At 42.4% G+C, this 22,942-nt stretch overlaps 1 protein-coding gene across 3 annotated transcripts in view; it reads left to right on the top strand.

Moving 5' to 3' along the window:
• Nucleotides 1-22,942, top strand: part of LOC141092473 (probable cation-transporting ATPase 13A5) — a 544,666-nt gene that overhangs the window by 434,517 nt on the left and 87,207 nt on the right. For 2 of the 3 annotated variants that reach the window (XR_012232811.1, XM_073578637.1), the window contains exons 23-24: nt 14,916-15,025; nt 15,453-15,549. The exons of the other annotated variant lie outside the window; for it this stretch is intronic. Coding sequence is in view for 1 of the 2 variants with exons in the window: in XM_073578637.1 (XP_073434738.1) it covers nt 14,916-15,025; nt 15,453-15,549 (207 nt within the window). In the remaining variant the exon portion in view is untranslated. The remainder of the gene's footprint in view (nt 1-14,915; nt 15,026-15,452; nt 15,550-22,942) is intronic. 3 annotated transcript variants of the gene reach the window in all.

Below are 22,942 nucleotides of genomic sequence, written 5' to 3'. Positions count from 1 at the left end.
CTATAAAAATCTTAAAACAATAAATTCTACACACTGGCGCTCACCTAAGAAAACTACTGCAATAGCTGCTAGTGAAGACCAGGCGCTGTGCAAGTCCTGAAGAATGAGATAGTAAACTTGAGAATAAAACACACTTCACTGCGCTTATGCTAAAGAAGTAACAGTTGAACAAAGGCCAAAAAACACGACAACCAAAGTTGTAATTGAAATATAACCTTTATCTGATGTTGCACACAGTTACTGATAAACAGCGGTGATGCTAAAATTACACAAATTACACAAACATTGTGTGAGTTAAATTCATTAGCCCCTAGAAACTCCAGATGAATAAAGGCCAAAAATCACACAAGGCAGAGATTACAATGGCACACACTAGCTGACTGATGGTGGTGAGGAAGTAGTTAAACCACACTCATTGCACTTAAGCCCACATCAATGGGGAACGGCACTTTTAGACACTTACTTGCAGTGATAAGGTGCCGGGTTGCCGAGTTCAGCTTTCAGGCAATGAAGCAGCGTGTGACATGTGGGAGTGCGCTCTCAGAGCTACGCTGGTTGATAAGATCCAGCTGACAGGCGAGGACAGAGAGCAGGGAGCTTTGTGAAGGCAGAAGCAGACGGCAGGCTCCGGCCGTAGCCCGCCGCCGACACACTGCAGGGAACAGACAGCTGGGAGCGTGACGTCACGGGACCAGCTGCTAGGCTGGACGGGGAGTGTGAGGGGTCAGTCTGAACGACGCGTTTCGAGGGACATGGTCCCTCTTCATCAAGGTTACAGGCAATGCCCCTAGCCCGTCCTAATAACCCCCTGCCTTCCAGTTTAACTCCTCCCACTCTGCTACAGTTTAGATTTAAACAACGCCTGTATCAGAGTGGTTACATAGACTTAAATCCACTATGTTGGAGGCATATATGAGAGACCAGTTGGAAAAAACATAGGATTGGCCATGGAGTACAATGGAAGCTGAAATAGCTACATTAATAAAATATACATATAAAACTAAACCTATACTTTAATTATTAATAGAAATGACAAAAATGAAACATAAAAATAGATATAAATATAAAAAACAAAAATCAAAAATATTATGTGCCTACCAACATGAGACCTATATGCTGGATTACAATATTTAAAATAGCAAAAATAAGGAATACAAATAAAAAGAATTCTTTCTAGAAAGGAGGAGACCACTAGATTGGTTTTACAGAAACTAGATGAATTTTTAAGTTAATATTTGAATTTAGATTTAGAATTAAAAGGCATAAAATTCCATTTCATAATTTAGGCCTTTGGGGACCATACTGTCCAGGAGAAAAATCCACCTGGATTCAATTCTGGACATTTGTTTTAAAAAATCGCCCCCTCTTGGATTGGGATGCACTAATTCAATACCACAGAAGGATATACCACGACAAGAACGATTATGAGCATCCAAGAAGTGGCGAGACAGGGGATGACCTTTGAACCCCTTGTTAATGTTATCCAAATGTTCCTTGATGCGAACTGATAACCTTCTTTTGGTCCGACCTACATACAGCTTGTTGCAGGGACACTTTAATAAATAAATGACCCCGCTTGAATAGCAAGAAATTGCAGATTTGATACTGAACTCTTTCGTATTATCTGAATTGGAGAACATACTTTGCAGTTCTTTTTTAATACATGTCCGCAGGCAACAAACACATTTACCGCATGGAGAAAAACCCATTTTTGGGGTCAAAAAGTGGCTTTTAGGTACTGGATTTGAAGAAAAAATGGGTTTAGCAGTTGGCGCTAACAGAAAGCCAAGGTTTGGGGCTTTTTTATATACAAATTTGGGATGTGATGGTAAAAGGTTACCAATAATTTTGTCTTTCATCAATACCGGCCAATATTTTCTGATAATTTTGCTGAATTTTGTGTTTCCTGAATGGAACTGAGTAATAATAGGCAGTTGATGGATTTGTTCCTGCAGACTAGGTTGATCCTTGTTTAGAATAGGTTTATGAATAAGATTATTTCGGGAAATATTTTTAATAGTTAGTCGGGTTTTCTCCAGCGATTGAAAATCATAGCCTTTAGCTACTAGTTGATGCATAAGGTGTTTGGATTCATTGTCATAGTCATCATTTTTTGTACAATTTCGTCTTATTCGAATGAATTGTCCTTTAGGGACATTAGTTAGCCAGATTGGTAGGTGGCAACTGTTAAGGTGGATATAACTATTAGAATCCACATCTTTTCTGTGACATTTGGTTATCAATTTCTGATCCTCAACAAAGATTGTGAGGTCCAGAAAATTAATATTGGTTTGGCTTATGGTTGGTGTGAATTCTAGGCCGTACTGGTTTTGATTTAAGCTTTTGAGGAAGTTCTCCAAAGCTGGTTTTGAACCCTCCCAAACAAAGAAGATGTCGCCTATAAATCGACACCATAACCCCAATCCCTTTCTCAAATGACCTTCTTTGGTATAGCTGGTTGATTGCTCCCACATACCAACATAGGTGTTGGCATAACTGGGCGCAAACCGCGTACCCATTGAAGTGCCACATATCTGCAAATAGAATTGTTTTTCATATACAAAATAATTATGGGTAAGGATGAATTCAATACTCTTTCCAATAAAATCAATCTGAGTGTCCTTATAGACTCCCAGTCTCTGAAGAAAATGGGTTGCTGCTTCACACCCTTTTTGATGATTAATCACCGTGTACAGTGATTTAATGTCAAGTGTACCCAAAAAATGGTTTGGTTCCCAATGTACAGTTTTCAAAATTTGAAGAATATGAGCAGTATCCTTCAGATATGCTGGTAAGAGGCACATAGATCTTTGTAAATGTGTGTCTACATATTTGGATAGATTTGCTGTTAAGCAATTGATCCCAGATATGATTGGTCTGCCGGGGGGATTGATTAGGTTTTTATGGATTTTTGGAATATGGTAAAAAACTGACAGTGTCGGTGTTTTGTTTGTTATGAACAGATATTCCTTTTTATTGAGAATACCGGAAGTTTTACCAAGTAGAGCCAGATTGCTCAGTTGTTTAACAAAAGTAGTGGTAGGATCACCTGATAGTTTGCGATAAGTTGTCGTATCCTCAAGTAGTCTAACCGATTCCAAGTGGTACTGCATACGGTCAAGAACCACAATACCCCCCCTTATCAGCCGGTCTTATGATTATATTGTTATTTTCCTGAAGTTCAACCAGTGATTTCTTTTCCTGGTTATTAAGGTTACCTTTTAGGAATTTAGGTTTTCCCCTATATAATTTTCTCAAATCTGAGGTGACCAAAGATTCAAATGAGTGGAACGCATTAGAATACTCACTCACTGGATTGAATGAAGAGGGATTGGCCAGGGTTGTATGGATAAATGGTGTATTGTTTTGGGTTGGTATGCTGGGCACATGGGGTAACTGAGTTCTTTTTAAAAAATATTTTTTAAGAGCTAGGTTACGTAGAAATTTCTTGACACTGATGAATAGATTAAATGAACTAGTAGTACTTGTGGGTGCGAATTTTAATCCTTTTTGAAGTAATAATTGTTCATTGGTGGTTAGTGAATAAGAGCTGAGGTTGAAGATTTTTTGTTGTTGTGATGGATCTGTTTGTGTCATTTTCTTTTTGGTGATTTGCCCACCCCTCTTGTTTAAATCTAAACTGTAGCAGAGTGGGAGGAGTTAAACTGGAAGGCAGGGGGTTATTAGGACGGGCTAGGTGCATTGCCTGTAACCTTGATGAAGAGGGACCGTGTCCCTCGAAACGCGTCGTTCAGACTGACCCATCACACTCCCCGTCCAGCCTAGCAGCTGGTCCCGTGACGTCACGCTCCCAGCTGTCTGTTCCCTGCAGTGTGTCGGCGGCGGGCTACGGCCGGAGCCTGCCGTCTGCTTCTGCCTTCACAAAGCTCCCTGCTCTCTGTCCTCGCCTGTCAGCTGGATCTTATCAACCAGCGTAGCTCTGAGAGCGCACTCCCACATGTCACACGCTGCTTCATTGCCTGAAAGCTGAACTCGGCAACCCGGCACCTTATCACTGCAAGTAAGTGTCTAAAAGTGCCGTTCCCCATTGATGTGGGCTTAAGTGCAATGAGTGTGGTTTAACTACTTCCTCACCACCATCAGTCAGCTAGTGTGTGCCATTGTAATCTCTGCCTTGTGTGATTTTTGGCCTTTATTCATCTGGAGTTTCTAGGGGCTAATGAATTTAACTCACACAATGTTTGTGTAATTTGTGTAATTTTAGCATCACCGCTGTTTATCAGTAACTGTGTGCAACATCAGATAAAGGTTATATTTCGATTATAACCTTGGTTGTCATGTTTTTTGGCCTTTATTCAACTGTTACTTCTTTAGCATAAGCGCAGTGAAGTGTGTTTTATTCTCAAGTTTGCTATCTATAAAAATCTTGTAGCTTTATTGAGACATTTTTAAAAAGATTTTTCATTTTGGTAAAAAACTCCATAGACAGTGTTCATAGAGGGAATGAATACCAACATGTGGACTATAAGGAACAGATGGCACTTTTGACACTCAAGGAACTTTGTGATGATGAAGAAATAAATCAAGAAAAACAACTAAAAATAAACATTATAATTCTAAAAAAAAATAATTTTTCTATAAAACCAAGAAAAGCTTTGCAAGAATTAAAAAATATGCAAAATATAATAATAAAGATGTCTGATAAATGAGGAGTAGTGGCGGTTCTCAATTCTGTGGACTACAAAATAAAAATTATGGAAATGTTATCGTACATAACTATATATGAATCACTCAGTAGTGATCCTACACTCAGATCTGTTAAAGAGGTAAATGAAATCATTATGGATGGTCAGAGTTTGGGTGTTTTATCTAAGAAACAGTCAGATTTTTTAACAGTGTTCAACCCGGTACTTCCCATATTACATGGTTTGCCTTAAATTCACAAAGGAACAGGTATACCTGTTATGAGACCTATCGTGTCAGGTATAGGATCAGCAAATAAAGATCTTGGGGAATGGGTAGATACACTTTTGCAGCCACTTATAAGTAGAGGTCCAGGTCACACTGGGGACTCCAGAGATGTTCTTAGTAATTTTGCTCATAAAAAATGGTCTGTTAAATATTCTTGGTTAAGCTGCGATGTTGTTTCATTATATACAAATATCCTTCATCATCTGGCTATGCGCATTCTGCATTACCACCTAGAACATCACAGTACATACTCCCAAAAGTGAAGAGTTCTTAGACAGAGAAGAATTATCTCTTCATGTTACAGAAAGAGAAGAAATTCGAAGTGCACCTGAAGAAACATACATGTGACCCAGAGAAGCAGGAGGATCGGGTGGCAGTCAGCACCAAAACTGCTAAGGAACCAGTACCAGGCTCTTATGCAGGAGAACGATGAAGAAATACATCAGGATAAGACTTTGCCCACAAACAGCAACCTTGTACGCCTTCAGAATCCTCCTGGATGGAGAAAGAAAAATATTGTGAAGAAGAAACGGAGAGTGGTGGTAATGGGGGATTCCCTGTTGAGAGGAACAGAGGCCGCTATCTGCAGACTGGATATAACTTCAAGAGAAATGTGCTGTCTTCCAGGTGCAAAAATCATAGATGTGTCTGACAGGTTATCAGGACTCTTCAGACCTACAGATGACTACCCATTCCTGCTAATAAATGTTGGGACAAATGACACAGCAAGAAACAACCTGGAAACCATCTGCACTGACTTTGAAAACTTAGGTAAGAAAGTGAAAGAACTGGGAGCGCAAGTGGTCCTCTCTTCCATCCTCCCAGTGGATGGCCATGGAACAAGGAGTTGGAATAAGATTCTGAAGGTGAACAACTGGCTACGTCGATGGTGCCGTCAGCAAGGATTTAGATTTCTGGATCACGGAGTAAAATACCTATATGATCGACTACTTGCTAAAGATGGGGTGCACCTTACGAAGACTGGAAAACATGTATTTGGAAGTTGCCTTGCTACACTCATCAGGAGAGCTTTAAACTAGAACAATGTGGGAAGGGAAGCAAAAGGCCTGAAAAAGCCATACACCTGACAAATGCTATTGAGAACTCTGCTACTAGAAGTGGGAGGAAAGAACAAAGACAATAAAAAAGGATAAAGGATTTTGGGGATATGTCAAAAGTAAAAGAAAAGTCAAAGATGCTATAGGATTTTTACAGGATGAAAATGATGAAATGGTAAGACAGGATGTTGAGAAGGCCGAACTTTTAAATTCCTATTTTGCATCTGTTTTCTCTCAGAAAGGAAATGTAACATCAACTGTTCTTCACTGTCCTATTAAGGGAATAGAAGAATCCAGGATATCTATAAACAGAAAGATAGTGAGGAAACACTTAGCTAACCTAAATGAATTCAAGTCACCAGGTCCAGATGAATTACACCCCAGAGTACTGAAGGAGATAGCAGAAGAAATTTCTGAACCCCTCTCCATAATCTTTGAAAATTCTTGGAGAACAGGAGAAGTCCCAGAAGACTGGATAAGAGCAAATGTTGTTCCTATCTTCAAAAAGGGGAAGAAGGTGGACCCAGGCAACTATAGGCCGGTGAGTCTGACTTCTATAACAGGAAAGATCTTTGAACAAATTATTAAACAACATGTATGTCAGTACCTGGATAAGAATGAAGTGATTAAACAGAGTCAGCATCGATTTGTAACTAATAAGTCATGTCAGACTAACTTAATTTCCTTCTATGATGGAATCACTGATTGGGTGGATCAAGTAAATGCTGTAGATATAGTATATCTTGACTTCAGCAAAGCATTTGACAAAGTATCTCATACAATCCTTATTGAAAAAATGTCTAAGTATGGAATGGACAAGGCAACTGTTAGGTGGATTCATAACTGGCTTAGTGATCGGACCCAAAGAGTGGTCGTAAATGGCTGCACATCCAGTTGGAAGAATGTCTCAAGTGGGGTACCACAAGGCTCTGTCCTGGGCCCTGTATTGTTCAACATCTTTATCAACGATTTAGATGAAGGAATTGAGGGTAAACTGATTAAATTTGCTGATGACACAAAGCTAGGAGGGATAGCTAATACTAGAGAAGAGAGAGAGAGGATTCAAAAAGATATAAATAAACTGGAGAAGTGGGCAGCAACAAACAGAATGGTTTTTAACAGGGAAAAATGCAAAGTACTACATCTGGGCAATAAAAATGAAAAAAGCATATACAGAATGGGAGGAATAGGGCTAGCAACAGCACATGTGAAAAAGACTTGGGCATACTAATAGATCACAGACTGAATATGAGTCAACAGTGTGATGCAGCAGCAAAAAAGGCAAATGCAATTCTAGGATGTATTAACAGAAGCATACAGTCTAGATCACGTGAAGTCATTATTTCCCTCTACTCCTCTTTGGTCAGACCTCATCTGGAATATTGTGTCCAGTTTTGGGCACCACATTTTAAAAAAGACATCAACAAACTGGAGCAAGTTCAGAAAAGAGCGACCAGAATGGTGACCGGTCTGCAAACCCTGTCTTATGAGGAAAGGTTGCAGGATTTGGGAATGTTTAGTTTGCAAAAGAGAAGACTGAGAGGAGACTTAATAGCTGTCTACAAATATCTAAAGAGCTGTCACATTGTAGAATAATCAACTTTATTCTCATTTGCACAAGGAAAGACTAGAAGCAATGGGATGAAACTGAATGGGAGGAGACACAGATTAGATATTAGAAAAAACTTTTTGACAGTTAGAGTGATCAATGAGTGGAACAAGCTGCCATGAGAAGTGGTGAGTTCTCCTTCAATGGAAGTCTTCAAACAGAGGCTGGACAGACATCTGACTGGGATGATTTAGCAAATCCTGCTTTGAGCAGGGGGTTGGACCAGATGGCCCAGGAGGTCCCTTCCAACTCTACGATTCTATGATTCTATGATTCTATGAATAATAAAAATATTGGAGAAAGAGAAACCAAACACAAACTAAAATGTTTCTATACGAATGCACAAAGCATGGGCAACAAACAAGGAGAATTGGAACTGCTAACGCAGAAAAAGAAATATGATGTCATTGGAATCACTGAGACTTGGTGGGACAATACACATGATTGGAATACAAGGCTAGAAGGATGCAACTTATTTGCAAAAAAACAGACTTGATAAACGAGGAGGAGGTGTCGCATTGTATGTTAAAAACGCGTATATCTGCACAGAGATTGGAAAAATGGAAAGAGAGAGGCATATCTAAAGAAGAATATAATGCTGTCTGCAGAACCTGCAAGGCACGAATCAGATTACTAAAGCTGACAATGAATTGAGGCTTGCAAGATACGTCAAAAGCAATAATAAAGGATTTTGGGGATATGTCAAAAGTAAAAGAAAAGTCAAAGATGCTATAGGATTTTTACAGGGTGAAAATGATGAAATGGTAAGACAGGATGTCGAGAAGGCCGAACTTTTAAATTCCTATTTTCATCTGTTTTCTCTCAGAAAGGAAATGTAACATTAACTGTTCTTCACTGTCCTATTAAGGAAATAAAAGAATCCAGGATATCCATAAACAGAAAGATAGTGAGGAAACACTTAGCTATCCTAAATGAATTCAAGTCTCCAGGTCCAGATGAATTACACCACAGAGTACTGAAGAAGATAGCAGAAGAAATTTTTGAACCCCTCTCCATAATCTTTGAAAATTCTTGGAGAACAGAAGTCCCAGAAGACTGGAGAAGAGCAAATGTTGTTCCTATCTTCAAAAAGGGGAAGAAGGTGGACCCAGGCAACTATAGACTGGTGAGTCTGACTTCTATACCTGGAAAGATCTTTGAACAAATTATTAAACAACATGTACAGTATGTAAGTACCTGGATAACAATGAACTGATTAAACAGAGTCAGCATGGGTTTGTAACTAATAAGTCATATCAGACTAACTTAGTTTCCTTCTATGACAGAATCACTGATTGGGTGGATAAGGGAAATGCTGTAGATATAATATATCTTGACTTCAGCAAAGCACTTGACAAAGTATCTCACACAATCCTTATTGAAAAAATGACTAAGTATGGAATGGACAAGGCAACTGTTAGATGGATTCATAACTGGCTTAGTGATCGGACCCAAAGAGTGGTCGTAAATGGCTGCACATCCAGTTGGAAGAATGTCTCAAGTGGGGTACCACAGGGCTCTGTCCTGGGCCCTGTATTGTTCAACATCTTTATCAGCGATTTAGATGAAGGAAATGAGGGTAAACTGAATAAATTTGTAGATGACACAAAGCTAGGAGGGATAGCTAATACTAGAGAAGAGAGAGAGAGGATTCAAAAATATAAATAGACTGGAGCAGTGGGCAGCAATTAACAGAATGGTTTTTAACAGGGAAAAATGCAAAGTACTACATCTGGGCAAGTAACATGAAAAAAGAATATACAGAATGGGAGGAATAGGGCCAAGCAACAGCACATGTGAAAAAGACTTGGGTATACTAATAGATCACAGACTGAGTATGAGTCAACAGTGTGATGCAGCAGCAAAAAAGGCAAATGCAATTCTAGGATGTATTAACAGAAGCATACAGTCTAGATCACATGAAGTCATTATTGCCCTCTACTCCTCTTTGGTCAGACCTCATCTGGAATACTGTGTCCAGTTTTGGGCACCACATTTTAAAAAAGACATCAACAAACTGGAGCAAGCTCAGAAAAGAGCGACCAGAATGGTGACCCCTCTGAAAACCCTGTCTTAAAGGTTGCAGGATTTGGGAATGTTTAGCTTGCAAAAGAGAAGACTGAGAGGAGACTTAATAGCTGCCTGCAAATATCTCAAGGGCTGTCACATTGTAGAAGGATCATCTTTATTCTCACTTGCACAAGGAAAGACTAGAAGCAATGGGATGAAACTGAATGGGAGGAGACACAGATTAGATATTAGAAAAAACTTTTTGACAGAGTGATCAATGAGTGGAACAGGCTGCCACGAGAGGTGGTGAGTTCTCCTTCAATAGAAGTCTTCAAACAGAGGCTGGACAGACATCTGTCTGGGATGATTTAGCGAATCCTTTGAGCAGGGGGTTGGAACAAATGGCTCAGGAGGTCCCTTCTAACTCTACGATTCTATGATTCTATGTAGTACAAGAAAATGAAAAACACGTGCTGCAGAGCATCTTAGGGTTTTAACAAATAATAACATTTAATGAAATCTATCAGCAGCAGCAAAACATTTTACTATTAATCATGCAGGTAACACAACATATTTACAAGCAAGTGGAACAGAGCAAGTTAACCAGTGTGAACGTGGAGGATATATCAAAAGGTGGCTTCTCACATGTGAAGCCTTCTGGATCTACAATTTGAACACAAGAATACCAAATGGTTTAAATAAGTGTAATGAAATTATGTAACATTATTGAAGTTTATAGGTTTTGTATTTTTTCTTGTTTTTTATGTATTTGACTTGAAATAAATGATTTATTGTGTTGTCTGTTTTTTTTTTTTTGCTTTTGTAATGATGCAGGAGCCACCCAAAGGGCCATTAAAAGAAATGCCCTTAATTGTGGCATCTGTCAGAAAATCAGCTGACATTCAGCCTCTTTGATTGTTTTTGGCAACGTATAAGAAGCTGTCATTGTGAGTGTAATGAGAGCTTTGATAAAGATCTAGTTTCAGATCGATACGCGTCGCTTGTTTCCCTTTATGAAAACTGTCTATGGAGTTTTTTACCACAATGAACAACCTTTTCAAATATGTCTCAGTAAAGCTACAAGATTTTTAAGGAGCTGGAACAACAATTTTTTTTTCTGCTAACCCCAGAAGTATCTCATCCTTACCTTCAGCGATAACTAGAAAGGAGATTATCTCCTGATGCTTCGGAGGCACGATGAGGGTAAGGGGTACAGTCCAAAGGAAAATTGGGGTTGGAAGGAACCATTAGCTACCCGAAAAGACATCAGCTTAGGCAACATAACTAATGGTATAGTGTGCCATTGGGCGAAGACAGCGGACATGAAATTGCCCTCAACCCCAGAGTCCACGCAAGCCTGCGCTGTAAGAGAAGCTGACCCAAACATCAGAGAAACCCCACAAGCCAACTTGGGTGACACTTCAACAGGAACTAGTGAACCTTTCCCCAAGGCCACTTGAGGCTGTGACTCTTTCTGATGCTTGGTACATTTATTGGCAAAGTGACCTACTTGCCCGAAGGCATAATATGTCGACTGCGGATGTACAGAGTGTGAGATTGGCTCCGCTCGAGAGACATCCATGGGCTCTACATGGCAGGTTCACCTGAGTTGGAGGACACATGGGATTGGCGAAGTTCGGAGCCAACTGAACCCGGGGTTATTGTGGGCTCGCTCCAAACCACACTCAACATGCTGCAAATCGATGCGGGTGGCCACTGATTTTAATTCCTCCAGGGTAGTTAGAATCTCCCTAGTGGCCAAAGCATCCCTGACATGATCTGCTAATCCTTTCGAGAATATCAGTATTAGGACCTTTATCAGGCCATTCCAACTCAGTAGCCAGGGTATGAAACTGAATGGCAAAATGGCTAACCAAGGATGAACTCTGAGCTAAAGCCAGGAGTTGAAGTGCGGTATCATGAGTTACTTGTGGCCCCCAAAAAATCCTCTTTCAGGGCACCCAGAAAACGAGAGGATCTAAGGATCAGGCGATCATCTCGTTCTCATAATGGCGTAGCCCACTCCAACACCCTGCCTGACAAAAGGGAAATAATAAATCCCACCTTGGTATGCCCTGTTGGATATTGTGAAGCCAGTAACTCCAGGTGGATAGAGAACTGATTCACAAACCCTCTACAAGCCTTGATGTCCCCAGAAATTTTTTTGGCAGCAAAAAACATGGCACAGAGGAAACAGGAACTGCAGCAGTAACCTTAGTAGCGGCTTTGGCGGCTGCATGTGCTACCAATGCAGCAAGATCCACAGCTGTAGACGCCCGCTCGAAAGTGGTCAACCTGCTCTCAAGCTCCTGGACGTACTGCTGAAGATGCTGATCATCTGCCATTGCTGCCACACACCCCTGGTGCTAGTATACTGTTAGGATTGGCGGAACGTACCAAATAAGAAATTATAATTGTCATGATCTAGGTTGGATCTGACAGATTAAATGCACAAAGTAACCTTTTTTTCCCTTTGGCTGTGTGCCGAAGGTGGTTTTACCCCCGGTGGCCATTAGGGTCATTGTACTGTGGTGGTTTCAGTTGTAGCTTTCCCCCCGGTGGCCATTTGGGTCATTGCTCTCTGCTTTCTTTGGTTTAGTGCACGTGATTATGTAACAGGTGTGATTGCTCTATAAAAGAGTGTCAGGTGTGTCAATCACTGTTGGTGACAGTTCCTCATTTTCAAGCAAGCCTGGGTGAAGGATGGAGCTGAATGAGAGTCCCGGGCAGCCCAGTCAGAGTGCTGGAGTGTCAGCTATGGTGTCTACGAGGAGGGCTGGCATGGCTTGGTGGAGTAGCAGCTATGGTTTCAGTAAGGAGTTCTTGCATGGCTTGGTGGAGTGGCAGCTATGGTGTAGAGCTGCACACAGGATGCTGGACTTTGTTGCTGGAAAGCTGAACTCAAAATGCTGGACTCTTTAGCAGAAAAGCTGGACTCATTTGCTGGACTCTGTTTCTGGACAGCTGCATGCAGGTGGTGGACTCTGTTTGCTCCAAGGCTGCACTATGGTGTTGGATCCGGTCTGAGGAAAAGATGCACGCAGGTGGTGGGCTCTGTTGCTGGGAGCGTAAGCAACAGAGCAAAGCTAAGTGGTGTTCCCCCTGTTTTGTCACTTTTCCTTATGTGTGTTTTAGTGCAGTGGTGGGATTAGTTTCCGCACTGACCTTTTCCCTAGTGAGGGTTTAGGTGCAGGGCGAGTCAGGGATTTTAGGTTCCTGATCGTTGCCCAGTGCGGAACCGGCCTAGGGAATGTTAGGAGTGTAGAGACACTGACTTAGGGGAGTGCAGGAGGTCTCCACATCCCCGTTCCCTATCGCAGGGCCACCATTGTTATTGTTACCCAGGTTTCCCCTATTATTATTTACATTTGCCTTACTGGAGGTGGGGTTTCCAGATTTACGTGTTATGTGTAGTACCTAAATTCGCCTGTTGGAGGCGGCGTATCCAGCTGCATGTTTTATTATTTAAATTCGCCCCACTGGAGACGGTGTATCCAGGGTCACGCGTGTCATCTAAATCGACCCTGCTGGAGGCGCTGTGTCCAGCCACGTGTGACCATGACAATAATAAGGTGCGTTTTCATCCCAGGGTCCACCGTGCGGTGATGGAGAAACTGCAGCTAGCACAATGGCGGAGAAAGGCTGCTAGAAAACACTTAAAATGTCACTCACTGTGCACAGAACACAAAGTATCAAGCTCTGTTACACCATAGAGCGGTACTATGAAGCAAAGCAAGATAGCAGATAGATGAGGCATCTGATGGAGATAGCCCACTTTCAAACATCTACCCTGTACTTTTTCTTTTGGCCAGCAAAATTGTGTCAATAAGTAGGCTATGACACAACAAAAAAAATTCTATGGAGGCCTGAATGGCAAAATTTTGAGCACAATGATATGCGATCCGTGTGGCAGACAAAACCCAGTGTAAAATATCTGCCCTGTAGCTAAATTTTTTTTGGCAGCAAAATTGTGTCAAAAAATTGATAAGACAAGCCAAAAAAAATTCTACAGTACCACAAAAACTGGCAGATTTTTCTGCACACTCAGATGTGATGCCTGGGATGGGCAAACCCATTTAAAATGGCTGGATTTTCACGCTTTACTATGAAAAGCATCTGGCTGTATTCTGCAGTATCAACAATCAAATGGAGAAAAAAAGGGGTTCTGGATTGCTTTGGAATAAAATAATCAGGATTAAGTTGCAGAAAAAAATTATTCCTAGCCACTGATACCTGGGGCTATTTATATCCGGTTAATATATGTATTAAGCAGCAGCAGAGAGTAATGGAATGGACCGTCTTGATGTATGGAATGATATCTATATACCCACATACAGTGCCTGCATGACTTGCACTGATATGTATATAGCCACATACACTCCCCTGCCTACCTAGCACTGAAATCTTTATACCTCATAATTAGTCCTTAGAAGGACTGTTGGTTTAGCTGGATTTGTGTATTCTATGATGGTATACCCACACTAACTTATAAACCCCCAAATATGACCCTATCTTAGCAGCAGCTCTCCCTACATTGTCTGATTCTGGATGTGACTATGACGAGCAGGTCGGCAGCAGGTCTCTTGCAGACCTGATGGCGCTGTGCGGCCAGCCAATCACTGTAATATCACAACAAAGATGGTTGCAGCATTACAGTGCATGGCTGACAATCCCTGCATGTTGATTGGTGCTCTAAAGAGCGCCAAACTTGCAGGGCGGAGACCCGAGCTCCCTCCGAATAATCATGGAAATGCTCGGCGCTCGCCGAGTACCGTGAGTACAGAGATACTCGAGCGAGTAACAAGTATTACAGAACCTGCTCGCTCATCAGTATCACCAATGCTTGCCCATTCCAGAGGTCATCAAAAGACCAAAAAGTATGTGTTTTGCAGAGATGTGGCAACATTTCGTGTCTCAACAGTTTGTAAATAAAACCTGAGTAAGTACAATTGCAAATCGCATACTTGCTGTCGCGTGATGACCACAGGAGCAAAATTCTATAGATGTATACATTACACAGTCATGAGATTTTAAAAGCTGCACGATTTGCCAAAAATTTCCTCAGGGGTGGACAATTCCTTTTAGCTAACTCTAGTGGCTTATTAGTCTTCCCAGACACAATTACTATGGCCAGTTGTTTACTTTAGACCATTTGTCTCTGATTCTACTATAATGGCTAGCTTATCTAACTGTAGATGTATTGCTAATTTTAATTCTGAAAATGAAGTTAGGTAACAGTGTAGGATATATTAGAGATTATCGTTTATATGAAACGTAATATTTGATATTTTATTCACTACTTCCAGGCACTTAAAATGGCTCATGCTGGAATTTCACTCTCTGAATTAGAAGCGTCTGTTGCATCTCCATTTACTTCCAAAATTCCAAATATTGAATGTGTTCCATTGCTCATCAAGTAAGTTTTGCATTAATCTGGAGCATACTTCTACAATTGTAGGTGAATCATATCTGATTGCTTTAAATGGGTTCTTTTGGCCTAAACAGTTGTGATATTTGTTATCTGGAATTTCCATCAGTGCGACCCACCATTGATTTAGCCTGTGATATGTTTCCTAATGATATTTGCAGTAGATCATTATGTGATTGGTATAGACTACCATAAGTTTTGTTCATGTGATATGTTTGATGTTGATATTGCAGTTCAGCCCAATATACACAATTTCTTTATCTGAATTTCTCCAATGTTATTTTTGTATAAGTTAATAACTGTTTGCTGACGATGAAATAACTTTTCCTTTACAAATATTATTGTGGTCTAGTAACTTAGGTGAATGATTACCGGTATATCTTACAAATAATGAAAATATTGTGTTTCTATGCAGGGAAGGTCGGAATACTCTTGTCACATCATTCTCCCTCTTCAAATTCTTGACCATGTTTCAGTTCATTGGAATAGTTTGCATATTATTTGTTTTTTGGGTATGACTTTCCTTTTCCTTTTCACCGTTGTCCAAAATAGATGTCTTGAAAAGCTATGTTCTTACTTGGCTCCAGAACTAAAATCACCAGGATTTTCATTAATGTTTATAATGTTGTAATATACAAACCACTGATGTATTTAAATTGCCTAATTTGCCTTTCGTGCTCAGACATGATGTAGAATGATGAGTTTAAGAATAGTAGGAAATGGGTCCAGCATCAATACTACTAAACCCGATATTTAGGTAAAATTCCAAACGAAATCTGATTTTGTGTTTTTGGGTTAATGATTTTAGGAGCGGGCATTGTTGCCTAAAATACTTATGAATCAACTATTACATATATATATATATATATATATATATATATATATGTACAATTGAGAAGACTGAATCAAATGTGTGTCAAATCGAATTTAAGCTCAACATGCTCACTACACTCCAATATACACTAGCATCCTTATTCTTGTTAATAGCTTCTCATTCTCCTTTCTTCTGAGCAAGTTTTCCCACTTATTGCTCCTCTTTCAGCTAGTTATAATTGATCTAAAAAGTCTACCATTTTATTTGATAAGTACGGTGAACATACATAAGATTCATATGTCCATAAGGACATGACTACCACACATGGTCAAACTCCAGAAATGTGCCTGTCTATTTTTCACACATCGCCATCACAACTTTCTGAGGCCACTTTTATACAGTAAAACAAGCTGCATACACTACTAGGAAATATCACATGGTTAGTCACATAATTTTGGTACACCTTAACTACCTTTGACAAATTTACATTTTTGGGAAAAATTTGCAGAAACTGGCAAATTTGAATTATCGAAGGATTACAGTATATACTAGTGTAGAAGCCGACCCGTGTATAAGCCAACCCCCCTAATTTTGCCACGAAAAACTGGGAAAACTTACTGACTCGTGTATAAGCCTAGGGTGGAAAATGCAGCAGCTACTGGTAAATTTCAAAAATAAAAATAGATACCAATAAAAGTAAAATTAATTGAGACATTAGTAGGTTATATGTTTTTGAATACCATATTGAATCAGGAGCCCCATATACTGCTCCATACAGTTCATGATGGGCCCCATAAGATGCTCCATACAAAATACACCCCATATAATGCTGCACAAAGGTTAATAATGCCCCCATAAGATGCTCCATAGAATACTATGCCCCATATGCTGCTCCATAAAGGTTATGGCCCCATAAAATGCTCCATAGATTATGCCCCAATAAGATGCTCCATAGATTATGTCCCCATAAGATGCTCCATAGATTATGCCCAAATAAGATGCTCCATCGATTATGCCCCCATAAAATGCTCCATAGATTATGCCCCCATATGCTGCCCCATAGACTATGCCCCATATGCTGCTGTGTAGATTATACCCTCATTTGCTTCCCCATAGAATATGCCCCCATATGATGCTCTATAGATTATGCCCTCATATGCTGCTCCATAGAATATGCCTCCATATGCTGCTCCATAGATTATGCCCCATATGCTGCTCTGTTATGAGCTCATTTTCTGCTCCACCAGTTGAGAGTTCTCCTGTTCTCCCTCTGGTGGTGACAGGAGGTAGTGAGGTTGGGTTAATTGGTAGTGATCTGCCACCTGAGGAGGAGGATAACGATTGGATCTCTGGAGTATCAGACTGGATATAAGACAGCCGACGCCCTATCCTGGTGCTGGTGATTCAGTCTGCTTCTCAGGTCTTGGACTCAGCTCTGTTCCAGTCTTCTCAAGGTAAGTTTGTTTTTGCTAATGTTCACACTTGCTCTTGTTGGTCAATTCAGTTTTTTGTGTGGTCAGCCAGCCCGGCTGGGCTGTGCTGAATTTCCACTCTTATTTATCTGTATTTGCCAATTTGCTTTTTTTTGTCCCTTATTAGATTGGCCTCTTTTTGCTCTGTCTCAGAATATTTCAGAGTGCTGATATAGTGGGAGAAGTCTAGTGACTTCAGGGTTAATTTTGCTATCAGATGTGTTCGACATTATTTTTGTTTGGTTTTTGGCAGATTGCAGACAGTGTCTTTCCTTTCCTGTCCTTTTTAGTTAGTTTGACCCCATCGTTTGCTCAGCCTATTTTCCTGCCTTTGTATGTGTTTTCATCTTGTTTCACCGTCAATACATGTGGGGGGCTGTCTTTCCTTTGAGGTCTGCTCTGGGGCAGTTAGTTTTTTCTGCTTTAGGCTTATTTAGCTCTCCGGTGGTGTCGAGGCATCTAGGACCAACGTAGGAACACTCCACAACTGCGGCTAGTTGCGTGGTTAGTAGTGTTGAGCGATACCATTCGATACCCAAAAATATCATATCGGATGGTATCGCCCGATACGAAAAAAATATCGGGTATCGCCGATTCCGATACCGGAAGTCCCATTCAAGTCAATGGGACTTCCGGTATCGGAATTAAAAAAGTCCTTTATTTCCTTGTTGGCTAATTCTACATAATTGAAAACAAATAAGAATCATGTAGAATGTATTGTGGGAGGTGGAGGAGACATTAAAGGCATAGAGGTTTATTCAAATCACATGGCATAGCATTAATTCCAATTTTTTTTTTCAAGGCGTTCGGAGTTAAAAAGATATTGACTATGTTAACCTTTTTTATATTTTGTCAGATATGTATGTTTCACAACTTCTATGCTCTTCACCTTCTTTTGTACTTCTCCCACACTTTCTCCTTCATGATCCGCAGCAGTAGCATTTTTTCATCAACTTTTTCTTCACCTTATTCATCTTCTTCTTCACCTTCTTCCCATTATTTTTTTTTCTCCATTCTTCATATTCTTCTTATTCAGCTATTATTAATTTTCATATGCTATTTCTTCATCTTCTTCCTATTCTTCTTCTTCTTCATTTTCTTATGGTGACAGGCATTCCTGTAGTACTTATCTATAAAAGTTATAAGATTACACCTTACGTTTTGCCTGTCACAAAAGATTTACAACAGGATTTGTCCGCGTTCAGTTTGGCCTGCAGTAGCAGGCATTATCCAGGGGCACCACGAGGATGAACGTACTCACCCCCATTTACTGCTTAGTCTTCTTCTGCTTATAATTCTTGATATCTTCTATGCTGATTTTTAGTCTTATGCTTAATGTTCTTCTGATTTCTGTTCTTCTGCTTTTGCTTCTTCTGCTTCTTGTTATTCTGTCTTTTGTTCTGTATCTTGGTGGTTGTCTTCATGTTCTTTGTCCTGTTCGTCATATTATTTTGGGTCATATTTCTGGTCTTCTTTGGTGTGGTCTTCAGGGTCGTCGTCATCAGGGTCGTCGTCATGGAGATCAACAAGGATTACCAAAGACAATTTCAAAAAGCTTGATCTTGGAAATGTAGCAGAAGGTACAAGAAGCCTGAGAAACTGGCGAGAACCAGCTGACAGTATTGGCACCCGTAGTGGCAGCAGAAGGAACAAGAGCCAATGGCACTACCGGGACCAACTGATGGTGCTGGACCACGGTTACTAAGCAGAAGGTACCTGTGCTAAAATGCACTACCAAGGACCAGCTGACGTTGCTGGACCTCGGATACCGAGACGGAGGCACCTAGGCCAAAGGCTCTGGCGAGAACCAGCTGACAGTGCTGGCACCCGGATGGGTAGCAGAAGGAACAAGAGCCAATGGCACTACCGAGGACCAACTGATGGTGCTGGACCACGGTTACTAAGCAGAAGGTACCTGTGCTAAAAAGCACTACCAAGGACCCGCTGACGTTGCTGGACCTCGAATACCGAGATGGAGGCACCTAGGCCAAAGGCTCTGGCGAGAACAGCTGACAGTGCTGGAAACCGGATGGGTAGCAGAAGAAACCCATCCAAAGCAAAGTAGCCAGGCCACAAGCCGGCCGCAGTTACCAAAACCCACAGTCCTACAGGGGGTCCATGTCCGATTGGCACTACGGATCCAGCCTTCAGTGCCAGTTCCCGCAGCCCACATAGGAGTCACCTAAACTGCAGGCACCGTAGAGTCGGCTAACCCGGCTGCAAGACGACAGGACAACGGATTGGTGGCATAGTGACCTTGACACTACCCGGAAACAGCAGGCGTGCTGAAAATAGGCTGGGCAACAGGGAGTACCCGTGCCAAAGACACTGCCGAGACCCAGCTGACGGTGCTGGAACCCAGATGGGTAGCAAAAGCTACAAGAGCCAATGGCACTACCGAGGAACAGCTGACGGTGCTGGACCACGGTTACTAGGCAGGAGGTACCTGTGCTAGAAAGCACTACCAAGGACCAGCTGACGGTGCTGGACCTTCAGATACCGAGATGGAGGCACCTAGGCCAAAGGCTCTGGCGAGAACCAGCTGACAGTGCTGGAACCCGGGTGGGTAGCAGAAGGTACCCATCCAAAGCAAAGTAGCCAGGCCGCAAGATGGCCGCAGTTACTGAAACCCACAGTCCTACAGGGGGTCCATGTCCGATTGGCACTATGGATCCAGCCTTCAGTGCCAGTTCCCGCAGCCCACATAGGAGTCACCTAAACTGCAGGCACCGTAGAGTCGGCTAACCAGGCCGCAAGACGACAGGACAAAGGATTGGTGGCAAAGTGAAATTGACACTACCTGGAAACAGCTGGCATGCTGGAACCAGACTGGGCAACAGGGAGTACCCATGCCAAAGACACCGCCGAGCACCAACTGGCGTTGTTGGAGCCCAGGGACAATCATGGTGTAGGCCGAGGCCTACTTGGTGGTAGTTTTATATCGGTTCTGGACTACAGCTGACTTACAACGTGCTCCAATTAGGCATCTGTCTCCACTCTGTTTCCAGGATTTAACCTGACCACCAATACCACCAGTTTATGTGCACAGTAGCCGTCAGCCCAATTCACACGTTTTCCTGTGTTACTGGGGTTCTGTAATGTCAGCAGATCCCCTGATGTGTGTCTGGCAATGTCTCCTGTTCTGTCCACATTCCCACCACTTGTAGTGGGAAGGTGGACAGCGCAGGAGACAGTGCCGGACACACATTAGGGGATCAGCTCACGTAACAGAACACCAGGAACACAGGAACAAGTGTGGAATGTGTAGACGGCAACTGTGAGCAGGAACTGGCGGTGTAGGAGGTCAGGGGAAATACTCGAGACAGAGTGGAGACAGAGGCCAAATCAGAGAATGTTTAAATCAGAAGTAGTTAGAATTCGGAGGCAGCAGCAGTTTGCCGTCCACACAGCAGGGGATCAGCTGACGTTACCGAACCCCACTTACACATGAACAAGTGTTTTTTCTGTGTGGACAGCACTTCCGAGCACCAACTGGAGTTGTTGGAGCCCAGGGACAACCAGGTAGTAGGTTGAGGCCTACTTGGAGCCAGGTGTAAATCAGAGGTCATTTGAATTTGGAGGGAGCAGGACACTTTACCATACACACAGCAGGGGATCAGCTGACGTTACCGAACCCCACTTACACATGAGCGAGTGTTTTTTCTGTGCGTACAGCACTTCTGAGCACCAACTGGCATTGTCGGAGCCCAGGGAAAATCATGTAGTAGGTTGAGGCCTACTTGGAGCCAGGTGTAAATCAGAGGTCATTTGAATTTGGAGGGAGCTACACACTTTACCATACACACAGCAGGGGATCAGCTGACGTTACCGAACCCCACTTACACATGAGCGAGTGTTTTTTCTGTGCGTAAAGCACTTCTGAGCACCAACTGGCGTTGTCGGAGCCCAGGAAAAATCAGGTAGTAGGGTGAGGCCTACTTGGTGGCAGTTTTAGATTGTTTCTAGACTACTACTAACTGTCAACGTACTCCAATTAGGCCTCTATCTTCACTCTGTTTCGAGTATTTCCTCTGGCTTCCAAATACGACAGTTGCTGCTCTGAAATGCCGTCTGCACAACCAACACTTGTTCCTGTGTTACTGGGGTTCTGTAACAGCAGCTTATCCCTAGAGGTGAGTCAGGCAATGTCTCCTGCTCTGTCCACTTTTCCACTACAAGTAGTGGGAAAGTAGAAAAAGCAGGAGACATTGCCGGACTCATCTCTGGAGATCAGCTGATGTTACAGGACCATGGTAACACAGGAACAAGTGTTGATTGTGCAGACGGCACTTGAGAGCAGAAACAGGCGGTGTTGGAGGCCTGAGGAAATACTCAAAACAGAGTGGAGACAGGGCAAATCAGAGAACATATTAAATCAGAGGTAGTCAGAAGTTGTAGGCAGCAGGAGAGTTTGCCGTACACACAGCAGGGGATCAGCTGACGTTACCGAACCCCACTTACACATGAGCGAGTGTTTTTTCTGTGCGTACAGCACTTCTGAACACCAACTGGCGTTGTCGGAGCCCAGGGAAAATCAGGTAGTAGGCCGAGGCCTACTTGGAGCCAGGTGTAAAACTGAGGTACTTTGAGTTTGGAGGGAGCAGGACACTTTGCCATACACACAGCAGGGGATCAGCTGATGTTACCGAACCCCACTTACACATGAACGAGTGTTTTTTCTGTGCGTACAGCACTTCTGAACACCAACTGGCATTGTCGGAGCACAGGGAAAATCAGGTAGTAGGCCGAGGCCTACTTGGAGCCAGGTGTAAATCTGAGATACTTTGAGTTTGGAGGGAGCAGTACACTTTGCCATACACACAGCAGGGGATCAGCTGACGTTACCAAACCCCACTTACACATGAGCGAGTGTTTTGTCTGTGTGGACAGCACTTCTGAGCAACAACGGGCGTTGTTGTAGCCCAGGAGTTACAGTTCAGGTCATAGAAACATGAACACAACAGGAGACCTGGATCCTGTTGCCAGCCAATTATTTATTCTGGAAGAGGACTGGCAAATTCAGGTGATATCCAGGCCTTGTTCATTTTCACAAAAGTAAGCCGGTCAACATTATCAGCGGATAGACGCGTGCGACGGTCTGTTACCACACCACCTGCAGCACTAAAGACACGTTCCGATAATACACTGGCAGCAGGGCAAGCCAGCACCTCCAATGCATACTGGCTAAGCTCTGGCCATGTATCCAGCTTAGAGACCCAAAACTTGGACGGGGAAGAGCCGTCTGGGAGTACACTAACAGGGCAAGACAAGTAGTCTGTCACCATCTGACGGAAACGTTGCCTCCTGCTGACTGGAGCCGTCTGTGATGGTGTAGCCGTTTGTGGCGGTCCCACAAAACTTTTCGACATTTGGGCCATACTGACCTTGCCTTGTCCTGCGGCACTTCCTCTGCTACCTCTTTGTGCAGAGCTTCCGCCACTGCCTCTACCCACATGGCTGCTTTGAAAAGCACTACCAGCAACACTTGCGGGGGGAATGGAGAACATGATGGCCTGCACAAGTGTTTCTTGGTACTCCCGCATTTTACGCTCCCGGTTCAACTGTGGTATGAGGCTTTGTAAGTTGTCCCGGTAGCGAGGATCTAGGAGGGTGTACACC

This window comes from Dendrobates tinctorius, unplaced genomic scaffold (assembly GCF_039654945.1).
Source record: "Dendrobates tinctorius isolate UK_male_01 unplaced genomic scaffold, ASM3965494v1 ptg000060l, whole genome shotgun sequence".
NCBI lineage: Eukaryota > Metazoa > Chordata > Amphibia > Anura > Dendrobatidae > Dendrobates > Dendrobates tinctorius.
Note: the sequence above shows the minus strand (reverse complement) of the source record. Positions and strands in the feature narration are given on the sequence as shown.